The 15,887-nt window shown below is 41.8% G+C and overlaps 1 protein-coding gene across 1 annotated transcript in view; it reads right to left on the bottom strand.

The window, feature by feature from the left end:
• The window catches only part of Itprid1 (ITPR interacting domain containing 1), a 97,185-nt gene extending 82,341 nt beyond the window's left edge, over positions 1-14,844 (bottom strand). Inside the window, exons 1-4 of the mRNA XM_059256687.1 lie at positions 14,682-14,844; positions 13,115-13,163; positions 12,698-12,741; positions 786-837 (exon numbers count right to left, since the gene is read on the bottom strand). Coding sequence (XP_059112670.1) covers positions 786-837; positions 12,698-12,741; positions 13,115-13,163; positions 14,682-14,844 — 308 coding nt within the window. The remainder of the gene's footprint in view (positions 1-785; positions 838-12,697; positions 12,742-13,114; positions 13,164-14,681) is intronic.
• Between the last annotated feature and the right edge of the window lie 1,043 nt (positions 14,845-15,887).

Genomic DNA, 15,887 nt, shown 5'->3' with positions numbered 1-15,887 from the left:
GAGCTTGTCCCTGAATCCACCTCTTAAGCTCCTCTTTGAGCTCCCTGGGAGATTTTTTTGGTGCCTTATAAATATGTGACTGCATCAGAGCAAAGCCACCGATCACCTAAAGGAGGAAGAACTGTGGAGTGTGTGCACATCAGCACTGAAAATTTAGTTTTCTGGAATAGTTCTGAAATTACAAGAATGACCCAAGAACGGGAAGCATTCCTTGCCTCAAAGAGCTCAGTCAGTCCCAGCATTTTTAAAACTAGACTGTGCCTTAGAGTCATCTGAAGGGTTTGCAAAGAACAGTTCTGAACCCCACCTAAGGTTTCAGTTCAGTATATCCGAGGTAGGCTTTTATACTCAGTGTCATGCAGCTGCGCAGGGAAGCACCCTCTGCAGTCTACTCTCTCCTCCATTAGAGACACACTGCTTCCCACCAACATCTAAACAGTCAGTAGACAATATGCTGTATAACATCATCAGCCAGACAAAAGCATGAATACACCTTCTGTAAATCAACACATTGCAGGAGAATGCATTTAGGCAAATATGATAATTAAGTTTCATAGCAGGCCAGCATTTGCTGTTGCAATCCTCTCACTCCTTTATGATATTTAAGACACCTCTAATTCTGCAAAGACTATCGAAAACACTCCAATCCTAGTAGCTAAGAGAGTGACATTTCAGGAGATCCCAAGAACTATAGAATTAATAAGAAGAAATTATTATCATTGTTTCTACTCCATTTAATGATGTAGATGTAAAATTTCAGAGTGAAGTGACTGACAGCTACGTACCTCATGTAGTCTTTCACAGTCATTTGAACCATTCCTTGTTCATGCAAAGAAGCTGCAATTACAAAAAAAAGAGGGGTAAACATGATTGTCATCCATGTCGGAAGAAGATTTCTCACCTCCAGGTAAGCCTTTGTGGGAAGGGATTCCTGTGTCCATCAGTGTTAACTGGCACTGTCTCTGCAATGAACAAGATACAGTGCACCAAATGCACACTCAGTGTGGGAGTGGGAGGGTGGGGATGGGGTCAGCAGCAAACAGGAAGCTTAGCAAAGGTTTCATGGAAAAGATATTTGGATTTTGAAGTGTGGTTAGAATGTGGTGGATAATGGGGAATCATTGTTAGAGATAATCGAACTGGCATCTGCAGCATGCGTGAAGTACCATTCTGGGGCTATTTTCACAGGATCATTAGCCTCCAGGGGTGCTCAGACAAGTGCAGCAAAGTTAAGGAATTTATTTCCTACCTTTATTATTGATTACAATAATAACAGTATTTATTTCCACACTAACCATGCTCAACCTGCCATTTATACAATTTATTTTATTAATCTTTTTGGATTTATTTATTTTATTCTATGTGCATGTTTGCCTGCATATAGATATGTACAATGCATTTGAGGAGTCCAGAAGAGAGTATCAGATGTCCTGGAACTAGAGTTATGGATGGTTTTAAGCCATGTGGGTGATGGGATCTGAACCTGGATCATCTGCAAAAACTGCAGCAAGTGTCCTTCACTGTAAGTCACCCTTCCAGCCTCTGTGCAGTCTTCTGTGTTCCCAGAGTAAGTCCTTGAAATGGGGCTTGTTATTTCACACTCAAGGGAGAAAGAAAGGAGGCAGCACAGTTATATAAACTTCTCATGGCCAGTAAAATGCCACAGCTTATTTTGGTTTGCTGCTGTTGTTGTTTTCTTTCTTTTCCAAACACCACACTGCCAACAGAATGTCCCGTGGTGCATTTGAAAGCCAAAAAGCGTAATTTACATTTATGCATCAGGATATGAAAATCCATTGTTTTGAGCAAAACATTGTACATGATAAAGATGGTGCTGAGGATCCAGTTGCCCGTTAGATGCTAGGAGGATGGTGCTGGGGGGCAAAATAACTGTTGGACATTGTAGGGGACACTTAGAGGCCACTGCAATATTCAGACTGTGTCACAACATGTCAACAACATCTACAAAAGGAAATATTGAGATCATGGGCAAATTTATCAGAATGTCCACCGGACTTATCACTCCTGGCTGTCCTGTTACACCAAGTGACATGCATAAACTTAGGTGTTGCCGCCTGTACTGGGAGAAAATAAAGCTTTCCTCCACAATAAAGAAAAACAGGTCAAGGTTTGAATGAGAAAACCTGACTGAGGGAAACACAGGGGAAAATGCTGGGTGTTATAAAGGGCTTTAGTTTGGAGCCAGGGTTACTGTCTAGGTAGTGAGTCACTGAATGACGTCAAGGATTCTAGGAACTTGACTGTGTATTTCAAGTTCAGGGACTGGAGATAAGAATACTCATATGCTTCAACAAATGGTCCTGGCATAACTGGATGTCAGCATGTAGAAGAATGCAAATATAGATCCATATCTATCACCCTGCACAAAACTCAAGTCCAAGCGGCTCAAAGACCTCACCATAAAACCAGATACACTGAACCTGACAGAAGAGAAAGTGGGGAATAGCCTAGATACATTGGCACAGGAGACAACTTCCTGAACAGAACACAGATAGCACAGGCACTAAGATCAACAATCAATAAACGGGATCTCATGAAACTGAAAAGCCTGTATAAGGCAAAGGACACCATCAATAGCACCAAGTTTTGGACTAGAAACACCATTGAGTATGGAGAGCTCAATGGGATGTTCTGTGGGAGCTTCAAAGATAAGAATGTTGACAGCAATGCAGAAAATGGAGGCCTGGCTTGTGAAATTTCAGAGGGAAATTTGAAGAACTTATCTGGACCATTTGTTGTTTTGAATTAAGATTCTGTTGTTCTGGTCAGCTGGAGCTGAAGAGTCAGTCATAATTAACAAGAGACCAGAACCACTGAAGTAAAACCTTTGTGTTATTGGGACAATTGATGCTGGTTAGCTGGAGCTAATAAATTAGTGGTGAATAAGAAGAGACCAGCACGGGGTTGGGGATTTAGCTCAGTGGTAAAGCGCTTGCCTAGCAATCGCAAGGCCCTGGGTTCGGTCCTCAGCTCTGAAAAAAAAAAAAAGAAAAGAGACCAGCATCGCTGAGGTGAAATCTTCTGAGAAGTGTTTCCTGAGAACACACAGAAGCTGTGTTCCAGAGGCAGCCAAGGTTGTACCTTGTGTTGGCAGATGGGATTGGTAATATGTAAAAGTCTCCCAGGTGGTACTGGTTTTGAAGGCATGAAAGGGTCATAGAGAGCAACTGAGGCTTGGCACTGTGAGAGGCCAGGAGAGGCCACTGATGAAGGTACAGACAGCCTCAGTGGGAGTTGAAGACCCAGGGTTGAAGGGGTCATGAAGAGAAGTTGAGACTTGGCACCATAAAAAGAGCCTATGAGGGGCTATTGGCAAAAGTGCAGCCCAATTGCCACAAGAGACCCTAGCAGTTTTGGAGATGCCAATATCGTGGGATGACCACCAAGGTAAGCAGTCACTGTGGATTGGAGGCAGAATAAGCTTATAAAGAGCTAGCGAGAGTAAAAATACATAGAATGTACAGCAAAGCAAGTGGGACCCTCATGAGAGTAAGGTAGGATGAGAAACATCCATCTATTTGAACGCTAGATATAGGCCATGTACATTCTCTCAACACAGAGGTTTTTAAATCTTCATCTGGCAGATTTTCACATGGGGTAAAGGACATTTTTTTATAAAGTTAATAAGTAAACTTTTTAAGGAAATGAATCTGGGGGAATGTATCTAATCTTAGGAAATCAATAACGACTAAAATTTACCATTGCTTTACAGAGTATTCTAGGGAATGTGACCTTGCATTTAGCTGCTTTTTTTTTTTTATGCCAATAGACACCTCAATGAGCCAGAGTTTGTAAACAATACTGGCCCCTCACCTGGAGAGGCATTATTAATCCATAGCAGCACACTTGCTCACCGAACACAGCTCAGTCTTGGAGCATCTCAAGATCACAAAATAACAATCAAGTGAAGTTGTCACATGAAAGAAAGCTGATTTACCACCTTATTAACCACATCATAAAACAAGCACAGTACAAATTCTCGGCAATTACTTGAAGACTTGATGTCATGATGAATTAAGTAACAAGTTGCCAAATGGAAGGTAAAATAAATTCCTTTTAACATTTTAGGCAAACTTCCCCTATGGTTTTCTTCCCTCTTCCTGTCAGGATGGCCTCCATTTTTACTTTGTAATCCACTGAGTGAATGCCTGTGCATACCTGGGCTAGCTCATCAGGGGAATTCTGGATTCCTTCTATGCAGCTCTCCCTATGGAGGAGCTCTGTGGTTCTGGGGCGTTTCATGCTTTGTCCTGTGGCTGCTCCTGTGTTCACCAGCCTTTTCCAGTTGTCTGTTGCAGGTTTCCTAGAAAATGTGAATGAATGTGTATGTCCATGCAGGGATCTGGCACTGTGGCCACAGTGAATTGCTCAAACTGTCAGAGAGGAAATGGTCCATTTTCTGATATTGATGAGAAGAATTAACTCAGCCTTGCTACATTAAAACAAAACAAAACAAAACAAAACATAGCCCTTGAAAAAATCCAATCACCCAGAAAATTCTGGTCACTGGACACTGGCTCCTCTTGCCCTGGACTTCATGAAATTTCAGTGACCACACTGTAGCCATACTCCAGAGAACACATCCCTCTGCCTGATACTGTAGTTAGGAGCAAGCTGGTTGCCAGGAAACAAAGGGCAGCATCCAAGGGAAAAAGAAGTTGCTAAAGGTAGCATATGGTCTGTGGAATGTGATGTGGGCCAGGCTTGCTCACAGTGGGGGATTGTGTGGTCTCCTGATACACATGGAAACCTTAACACCATCAGCACCAGCCCAGCTGGGCAAAGAGCTTCCCTGTCTTCCATCATTCAGCCATGTCCCCCAAGGCTTAGCATCAGCACCAGTTAGGAGATGGCTGCCCTGTCGCCTCAATCTCATCATCGTGAATACACACATACAGCTACTGAGGGTTTTTCTAGACTCCTGATACTTTTCTGGACAGTTCTGGAAATGACACAAAATTCAGGCTCAGCCAATGCATCCAGACATGCAGCATTCTCTGCTGCCAAGCTGAGAGTCTGAAGAAAACCCATGCCATGGAACCTGATAAGACTTTTAAAGAAAAGCCTGGTCGATTTCTATTCTACATTCCCCATTTCCCTCAGCCCTGGGAGACCAAGTCCTGGGTTCACAGTGTTTCTGTGTATTGATATCTTGAATCTGCAGAAGCAGCAGCTGGTCCTGCAGCAGGTGGACACACTTGTGGAGAGTCTTACAGACTGCAGTATGAAACTATTGCTTCCCCCGCCCCCATTTTTCTGACTTGTAAGGTAAGCTTCCTGGAGGCCAAGGTTGAATTTGTCAAGGTTAAGGCTTCTCTGGCCTGTTTCCAAGACGAACCTGAAGAAGAGGCACAAGCTAGTGGCCCGTAGTGTGCCAGGACTCACAGGAATTGGAACTCCAAGACTTTCCTTAAAACTTGGAAGGGAGAGCAGAACAGGCCCAGGTGTCTTCGGGGTAGCAATCTGTTGAAGGCAGCCTACACTCCAATTTTCTAGTCTCTGTGCTGCCTGCTTCATTAGTGATTATCTGCCCAGCTCCTTCGAGCATTTGCTACCTCTGATCAGAGCAAGAATCAGAAGAACAGGGGACATCATAGCGGGAGTGGAAAGCTTCCCCTATTACACCAGATGTCCTGAAACTTCTGTAGGCATCAGGCTGAAGGCTGTGTATGCAGAAGGCAGAACTCATGGACACACCTACATCTCCGATGCAGTGAAGCGCCCTGCTGGCAGGGCACCTTCAGTTCCACACTCCATCTTGTTTTGGCTTTGATGCTTTCTCTGCCATTTCCCCCTTCCAGGATCCCTTCTTAGATTTTTTAATGCTGGCTGAAAGCATTTGGAGAAGGTGAAACAAAGGTCAGCAAATTCCTGCTACGGACAAGTTCCCTAAGGATTGGTTTGGGGGAGAATTAAAGCGAGAACAGAAGTCCCTGCTCTGTGGCTTTCATTCCCTTCCATGGTTAAAATTCCCATTCTGCTTCCTTCTAGATATAATCTCCAGCCACCCTCCCTACTGTTAGGTGGACTCCTGCCATCTGAAGCAGCAGATACCACACTTAACCCTGCACAATGGATTACTGGAGAAGACGCAGTCAGATATGCAGAAGGCACTAATTAGCACCTTTGTTGGCTTAGAACGCATTTTTTATTTTGGTTTTCCTAAGCATTTCTGACTGATTCATAGAAGACATTTGGTTCTTTGGAATATCGTCCAATAGACTAATCAAATTACAGTTTTTGCAGTTCTCTGAAATAATAGCATTCTGCAGCTTTCTGCAAATTTAACTCCTGCCTGACCAGAACACTTTGTAGAGGTAATCCACAGTATGTTTGTCTGGTTTGGCAAATTATTAATCCATATTCTTACCCCAAAGAGACTCTTATATATTGTCTGATACTCACATTAAAAATCGTAAAGCTAACTGGAACCATTTTCTCTCTTCCTCACCCTATGTCCTGCTTATTTTCTGAGTGGCATGCTCTCTTCTTCCTTGTTCCAGAGTTGACACTGGTGCAAAGCCTTGCCTTCGTAAGCCTGAATCAATAATAACTTAGGCTCTGAATGTAGCAGCCTCTCCCACAGCCAAGAGAGCATCAGAACCTCACATCTGTTTCCTCCTTATAGTAAGGTCATAAGCCACGCCAATAGAGATGCTCATCAAAAATCGTTCATGACTCTTCTAAGCAAAATCATGACATTCGAATCTTACTGATCCCAGACCGCAGTTACAATTACCCACGCATTTGAAACCGGGCCTTAGATGATACTCCTCTGCTGTCCCATCCTGAGACTGTATGTGATTCCTCCTTTTTGGACTTTCAGAAATTTATCATCTGAGTACATTTTATTTAAAACAAAAATAACTGTCTCCCTCACTGCACAAACCACTTCTTCAGACTGATTACTTTCCTACATACATTTAGTTTTCTTCCATTTCTTTGTCTTTACTCAAACTCTTACTACTTCCATCACATTAAGTGTTCTTGGTTGCCTCATTGTTTTCTTGATTTTTTCATTGACTAGGTCTAATCTTCTGAGAAAGATTTCTAACCTGATAACATCATATCTGTGTTTTATTCAGATCCCTTTTTGATTAGTTTTGGGGCCACTGGGTTTAAAGATGATCCATACCCTAGTTAGGATTTCCATTTTGCCAGGGAGGAGGATCAGGTCTCTAATAATCTGAGCTAGTATAAGCCAAGGGCCATGTGGGTGTGATCTAGGATGGGTCTAACTGTTGTTCCCAAGACAAAGTGCATCTCTATGCAGAATCCAGAAGGCTCTCAAAGAAAAGAGGCCTTGGGAGGCCTCAGAGAATTACAAGAGGCCATCTGAACAAGATTTCAACCTAGGAGACATTAGATGAAGAAAGATTAAGAAGCAGGAGGAGCTAAGACTACAGGGTCTCATTGTGAGGCTAGTCTAGATTATGTTCAAGTTGCCATGATGGAGAAAGAGTAGGATTCTTGAGAGCAAGAGTCGCCACATATCTGTGCCTCCCCGGAGCAGAGTGTCCTCAGCTTCCACTCAAACCCCTCTGGCCTGGGATGGTGGTTTGAATAAGAAAGAATCCCCCACATAGAGTAATATATTTGAATGTTCAGTCATCAGGGAGTGTCACTATTCAAAATGATTAGAAGGATAAAGAGGCCTGGCCTTGTTTGAGGAAGTGTGTCTCTGGGGATGGGCTCTGAGGTTTTAAAAGCCCATGCCACGCCCAGTCTTTCTCTCTCTCTCTGCCTACTGATCAGTATGTAGAACTCTCAGCTACTTCTCCAGCATGATGCTTGCCTGCCTGCCACCATGTTCATTGCCATGATGATAATTGATTAACCTCTGAAACTTTATGCAAGTCCTCAATTAAACTCTCTCTTTTGTAAGAGTTGCCTTGGTCATGGTATCTCTCACAGTAATAAAACAAATGATAAGATACCTGGGTATATAAAATTACACAACCAAACATTTATCCATAATAAGTTATAAAGAAGTTTATTTTAAGCTGGGTGGTGATGTCACACACCTTTAATCCCAGCACTTGGGAGGCAGAGCCAGGCAGATCTCCATGAGTTCAAGGCCAGTCTGGTCTACAGAGTGAGATCCAGGACAGGCACCAAAACTACACACAGAAACCCTGTCTTGAAAAACCAAAAAAAAAACCAAAAAAAAAAAGTTTGTTTTAAAATAATTCTTTTCTATACATAATATAATTTTATCGTTTTTAAAATAAACTACAAATTTCACACTGATGAGATTGATGTGTTCTATTAATACTATCTATAGAACTAAACTTTTTCTGAAATATTTGCCACAGAGTGGAATTACAGAGCATTCAGTGTTTTGGGGAGCTGAATGATATTCTGATTTAATATCATTAAATTAGCTATGATGAGAACATTTGTTGCATAAATACGTAGTACAAAATGGCAAAAGCATGTTTAGAGCCATTTCAGATACTGTGGGAGATTCTGTCCTATTTTCAAGGCCATGTTCACTAAATGATTTTTTTTTTTAATAAAACTCAAGTCAGCAAGTCAAATTTCAGTTTTTAAGATCAAATGTTCTAACAAAACATATCCAAAGACAAACTATCTGATACTTAGACACAGAGGAATGATTGTAGGAAAACGTCGAAAGTTTTACATCCCATAATTAAATTGTTATGCTCCTATAAAGGCAGAAAGCTTTCTATCTACGGTAATTTACTCTACTTCATGACACACAATGGTCTCACAGCATTCCAGGGTGGTCTATGAAATATTCATTGGCATTGCATTATGAGCTTGATGCGTGGTGAGAACCAAGGTGAAGTCATGTGACACCAATCTAGTTGTGTGATGCCACAACACTTCGGGTTCCATTACATATTTGATTTGGAATGAAGTTTTTGCTCTGTGATGTCTTTCTCATTATATATTCAGAAATCTTTTACTGTTGCCAGGTTTTTGGTGACTCCCACAGCTGTGTGACCCCTGTAGAGTCACAGCCACTGTTTAAGAAGCAGGGAACAACAGTCTTCACTCTACATACTTTCCCTTCACGGGCTTTAATGGGCTTCAGCTGGGTTTACTTTGATCCTTTCTTGTGATACAGAGCACCAAGCTTGTAATTGGTTTTCTAAATTTTATGATTTAACATATATCCCTTCAGGAAATAAACACATTTACTCCTCTGGGGACCTGTCTAAGGATTGGCACATACCTGAAATCCTAGAGTTCTGGAGGGAGAGGAATAAAGTTCAAGGCCAGCTTGAGCTATGCAACAAGTTAATGTCTTAAAAAAACATGGTCTAGGGTCTGTAGAGATGGCTCACCAGTTAAGAGCACTGGCTGCTCTTCCAGAGGACCCACGTTCAATTCCCAGGACCCACAACACAGCTCACAACCGTCTCTAACTCCAGTTCCAGAGGATCTGATACCTTCACACCAATGCACATAAAATAGAGTTAAAGAAATTATTTTTTAAAAAAGAACATGGTCTAGCATAGAACCCAGTTTTATGCTGCTTGCTTAGCACCCACAAGACCTTGTGTTCAGTTTCTAGTACTAGAAAAGCAGAAAAATCAGAATATTGAAGAAGATGAATGAATTAACGGTCTACCAAGTAGTAACTGTCACTGTATCTGCTCCAGAAACTGCTTTTCTGACATGGGAAATGGTTCTGGCCTTTTCACTGGTTGTCTGTCAACCATGTCAACTGTGTTACTTTACACGTTGAAGCATTGGTTAATCCTGACTGTCTCTTCTTTACACTGTAATAAGTACATACTTTCACAGTCAGGTAGTAGTGACAATCAGCCTGTTCCCGGGTGGTGGCAATGAATTCGCCACAAACTGACACTGTCTACAGTTTCAGTATGTCATGCGAGATGAAGAGTGAGTAGTCAGTCTGGGGAGATGGATCTTATGGACGTGGTCCTTGGCACTGTGTCCTCAAAGAGGCTCGGAGTGTCTAGTTATGGTGTGGGTAGATCTGTGGTACTCCACCAAGCCCACATAGTCAACTGCTGTGCAGTTAGAAACCAATAAGGAGAGGTTGTCTGGACTCGGCAGTGGGTTTTTTTTTTTTTTTTTTTTTTTTTTTAGAAAGGGAGTAGTGAATGAAAGCGAATGCTGCCCAAGTCTTGCTTATAAGTCACCACCTGCTAGTTAGTAGTAGACAACACTCTGGGGAGACGTAAAGGAGGCCACAGGGTTTTCAGCTACAGTGCCGTGACATTTGTTAGCAAATGGGGCAGACGGTAAGAGAGCATCATTCATGAAGTCTGCGTTAGTTGGGACATAAGTGGGAAGGGCAGCTGCCCAGCCTTCTGCAATTATTAAAATTAATATGGAAAGAAGGGACAAGGGAGCATATCCTTTCTAGTTAGAGGGAGAACTTTCTGTGTTAAGCCACTGTCTCTGGGAAGGAGGAAGATAATGTGACATCACCTTATATCCTGTCAGGGTTTTCTGAGTTTTATCCTCATAATTTCTTAGCAGCAACTGTTTTTCTTCCTTCACTGAAATTTGTTTTTCTTCCCCCACACTTAGCAGTGTGGCTCTGAACTCCCCTAAGCTCTGTGCATCTTTATGTACATACGGACTCATGGGAGGCTGCAAGTCCATCTTCATGCCTGTGACCAAAACTAACCCTTCTGTGACCAAAACTCATGCCATTTGACACTGAGACTCTTGTAGCACAAGAATGAGACCATCTCGGTCCCCACATGGGTGAATCAGTTCACGATGTGATCAGTGAGAAAGGCCTTGGACAGCAAAAACTCAGTTCGCTTGTAGAAGCCCTTCTATTGTTAAAGGCCTTGCTGAAGATGAAGGAACTGCCAGATAGAAGCTGTGCCCCTCTGATCTCAGAACCACACAGACACCGTGCTTCCCTCCTGCCTGTGCCTTCGGAGTTCACCACCTTGGCTCTCATGAGGCCAGACCAGGAGCTGTATTTTCCAGGAAGTGAAGTTTTTAATACAGTGTAACCAAAGGCCTCTCCACATGAGCAAGAGTCAAAGACAGATGTACGCTGAGAAATGTACCTAAGTTTTTGTCTCTTCCTTGAGTCTGAATTAATATGAATAGAGAGATTGTCATATTCAATTTATTGGAAACAAATGTTGAGAAATTTTGACATCATAGAAGCTTCATGGTAAATATGAACCATTTTTAGATGAAATGTGGTCAAATTGCCTTCTATAAACAAACCTCCTTGTTTCTATCCATAGATTAGTGTTTTCCTTTCCTTATTCATCATCAGAGAAGTGTCTTGTTACAGCCTACAGCAGTAAATGCAGAAACACGTAACTAGTCAGTGTGGAGAGCAAAGAACATAGGAGTGCTTAGCCCAAAGTGGGTCACCCACAACACTCTTTCTGGGGCTAAAGGTCTATGTAGGAAGAAGGATGGACAGAATGGAGGGGACAGAGTATGGTCAGGTGTTTTGTAAAAAAGACTTCTCTTAGAATGATATAGCCTTCGTTCAGTGAACCCACTTCAGGTCTAGAGACCCACACAAGAGTGGGCCTGTCAATATTTTATCATGGAAGAGGAAAGGGCTCATGAGGTCTAACTCTCCCTGAGGCACTATTGGCACTTAATGGTTCTTAGGGAAGGACATCGCTTTCTTCAGTCATGTAGGCAGCGATTGGTTGGATGTGATCCAGTAAACAACTTTTCACCCATGCTTATGTGAGCATCCCTAATCAAACGCAGTAGAACACACACATGCCGTGAAAATAGGAGGGAACTTTCTGGGAAAAGGAGATGACAAGAGAAGAAACTGAGGATAACAGGAGGCAATAGGAGATGATGACTAAATTCATTATGTACATGATGACACTGTCAAAGAATAAAAAATAAATATAAATAAATATAAACTATAAAGCACCCAGTGAGGGAGAAAATTTCAAATATAGATTGTTTAAACTTTTAAAGTATAATGTCCCAATTTAAATTGCTTGGCAAATAGTAGTCAATTCTAGTATGTTATTTATTTTAACACCTATGATCAACGCTTGGAGTGAATGCTGATTTTCATTTTCAGTCACAAGATTTCATCTGATCCATCCAGTGGTATTTATAAAATAAGCACGTTTTATAATGGAGGAATCTTAGATCCCATGAAGCCGGGTATTTTCATTTAATGAAGATGGAATCCGTGAGACCTGTACTCATTATTTTAATAATGTTATTATCAAATCCTAGGAAGACAGTGTGATACATTTCCTGTCTCAGAAATATTTGTGCTATTTGGTTTAGGATTTAGTCATTTGTTCAGCTCGAGGATAAATATATCATTAGAGAAGAGATAGAAATAGAATTTTGATACCAAAATACCAGAGAGAAAATAGGTTTAGAAATAAAACTATAGTATATTATGAATAATTAAGCTATTTTGTTTTCATAAGGACACCCCTGTAAATGTCTGCATAGACCCTGAGAGTTTCCTGCTTCAGTCTGAGTGTTTGATGGTAGCAAGGACCCTGGTTTCAGCCCATAACCTCCTGCTGGGGGCATGGCCACACGTTTTGAGTCCTAGTCTTATAAAATCAAATGAGAAGATCAACTTACTTCTGAAAGCCCCTTCTATGTCTCCCTTGAGGAAGATCTATTAACATGAGTGTTTTCCACACATACATCTACTCAGCTCTACAAAGCCCAGATGCTCTGGGTTTTCTTGACTTACCAGAATGGTTGATGGCTTGCTGGAAGTTTTCATTTACAGAGACACTACAAAAGAAGCAGAAGCATTGTGAGCCCCAAACTGTGTGTAAATACATTAGCACCGAGTTGATTTTGTAACTAAACTGAACAGAAAGTCAGACTTAGGTTTCACTGAGAGGACTTTAAAAAGTGAACACACAGTTGGCTGCGAATAGGATTCGTCCTATTTTTGCACTTTTTAATTGACATATAGCTTTTGAAGGAACATAGTAATCCTTCAAGTACCCAGTTAGTAGGAAAATCATACCTCTCCCACTGTGGTAACTCATAGCTGGGAGCCCATCCCAGGGAGGGTTAACCCACATTATTTTCATGGAGCTTTGCAAGAGAAATGTATAAGGCGCACACACATGCTAAAATAAAATAAAGCACCACTTACAAGAATCCAGAGTCCAGCCACTGCTGGATACTTTCCTGTTTGGAATTTTCTATAAAGAAAAAAAAAAACAGATCTGTTAGTCAAAGCACAATCAGCTACAATGACCCACTCTATCATCAGCCACACTCAGCAGCTCTGTTTCCTACATAGTTAGTCACATGTTCATGTAAGCATATTCATTTTCCCCCTAGAGGCACAACCTCCTGGTTTCCATAATCAGCCTCTTCCAAGAATGGATGTAAACTTGCCAAAAGACTATAACTTAAGAAGAAAGGAACAAAATGTTAAGGACTAGCAAAATGAATCAATGAAGGGTGAGAGATGTTAGAATGACTGTAAAATTACCTAGTGTGAATACAATGGGAAGAAAAGCGAATGAGACTTTTGTTTCTCTCTTGTTGGTTCTAAATCACCACGGAACCTCTCCTTATTAAATCCCAACATTTACCTAAGGCAGCTAGCCAGCAATGTTTATTTGCAAGCAGTTCTCTGCCAGGTTAGAAACCAGATTTGCATTCATTCCAGGGACAAATTGCAGCAGAGTCCCAGGATTTCCAAAGGCAACCTGTGTTGAAAAGGCACCAGCCTTTTAAGGTGGATCTTTAGCACTGGCTCAAAAACAGGCAATGAAAAAGGAAAGAAGACAAGGGAGCAGCTCCTGACAGACATTTGCTCTAGTTCCTGTTGGCTACCACCTCATACCCTGGGCTCAGTCTGACTTTGTCTGTAAAACATTTGAATAATCCTCACATAAGTTATCAGGTGAACCAAAACAGCCCATAAGAGATTACGGGTAGTATTGATTTGTGGTGCCATGGTGGACAGAATGGGAGTGTTTTATTATTTATTACTCTGTATGTTATTAAAATGATCATCAGTGCCTCATTCAAGCCAAAAAACATTCAATGAAATGGTGTTCTGAAACAAGGTTCATTGGGAGCTGGGGAGATGGGTTTCAGGGCAAGCGCTTGTTGAGCAAACATAAGGAACTGCATTTGGATCCCCAGCACCCACAAAAGATCAGGGCATGGCTGCACTATAGGACAAAGATCCCTTGAGCTCACTAGCAGCCAGTCTAGCTGAATTGCACTGCCCCAGGTTCAGTGAAAGACTCTCTCTTTATTTCTCTGTCTCTCTCACACACATATGCACAAAGTAGGAGGAGGAGGTGAGAGGGAGGAGGACTAGGAGGGGGAGCATCGTTAGGGAGAGGATCATGAGGAGGAGCACCAAGGGTATAAGGAGGGGAAGGAGGAAGAGGAGTGGGGGAGGGGAGGGAGAAGTTATATGGTTCCAGCCTGGATGCATCTTCAGAATTTTGGAATTTAGCATTAGAAATTAGATTGGAAAGGAAGCAGTGTTTATCCCTTAGTTAGTCTATTTGTGCTGAGGTCCATGGGGGGTCAGATATGTCCATTTCATAGAACTGCTTGGCATCATGTCAGGAACACTTGTTTCTCTACGCTAAGTTCAAATCCTTAGAAGTCACTTGCCCCCAACCAAAAGCCTCACATCTTTCACCACCCATGACAGGACATTTTCTAGATGCCGAGAAGGCCCCTCTTACCTGGCATGTGCATAGAGACCATTGCGCTTTCTTCTTCAGAGCCAAGAAGGAGCTGGCCATCCAGAGGTGTCCATGCCCTCTTGGTATGCCTTAGGATCTCTCTCTTGCTCTTTTCCAGGACTGCTACAGGGGTGTCAGATCCTTGTAATTTCTCCATCATCATGAGGGTGATTCTGCGACCTGACAAAACCACACAGGCAGACAAAGCAGTGACAATGAGGTTTGGCTCAGCCAGAAGGAGGGTGCTAGAAGCAATGGAGCCATCTAAAGTCACCGTCTCACTGACACAGGCTCACCTACTGAAGCAGAGTTCCTGCTGATTTTGGCAGAAGAGTTTCCTCCCTATGGAAAGTCAGACCAGGAATTAACTTGGCATTGCTAGTCACAAGGCCACATTCACATTGATGGATTCAATGTTGTGTTCTGAGATATGAACAGAGAACAGAAAAATTGAACTTTGACAACAAACTTACTTTTATGTCATGCTAGTCTTTGAGCTTTGAGCACATGATAGGTGCTAAAAAAACATATAAAAGTTTTTATTTATTTATTTTACAAAGCTCAGGTTCAAACCCGTCCTTTTTTACCTAAATTATTGTCATAACGTATGTTTCAATTAGCATTAAATCAGTGTTGTAGAATATTATCTTAAGATGCGTTACATTTGTTTATGCCGTGGAACATTTGTCTAATGATGCAAAGATGTGTTGCATTCTTTTATATTTCATTTGTTTAACTCAGTGAATCTGTGTTACTTTGCCTGTCTAAAACACCTGATGGTCTAATAAAGAGCTGAATAGCCAATAGCAAGACATGTCAAAGGACAGATGGGGCTGGCAGGTAGAGATAATAATAGAAGGAGGAATCTTGCAGGAAAAGAAGGAAGAGCAAGAGAACAAGGAGAGGAGGATGCTAGAGGCCAGCCACACAGCCACACAGCCAACCACAGAGTAAGGGTGAAAGTAAGATATACAGAAGTAAGAAAAGAAATAAGCCTAGAGGCAAAAGATAGATGGGATAATTTAAAGTTAAGAAAAGCTGCCAAGAAACAAGCCAAGCTAAGGCTGGGCATTTATAATTAAGAATAAGCTTCCATGTGTGATTTAATTGCGAACTGGGTGGTGGGCCCCACAAAAGACCAAAGACCAGAGAGCAAAAGAGTAAAAAGCAAAAACAAACAACAACAGATCAACCTTTAAATTCAGA

The sequence above is a fragment of the Peromyscus eremicus genome, chromosome 3 (genome assembly GCF_949786415.1).
Source record: "Peromyscus eremicus chromosome 3, PerEre_H2_v1, whole genome shotgun sequence".
Taxonomy (NCBI): domain Eukaryota; kingdom Metazoa; phylum Chordata; class Mammalia; order Rodentia; family Cricetidae; genus Peromyscus; species Peromyscus eremicus.
Note: the sequence above shows the minus strand (reverse complement) of the source record. Positions and strands in the feature narration are given on the sequence as shown.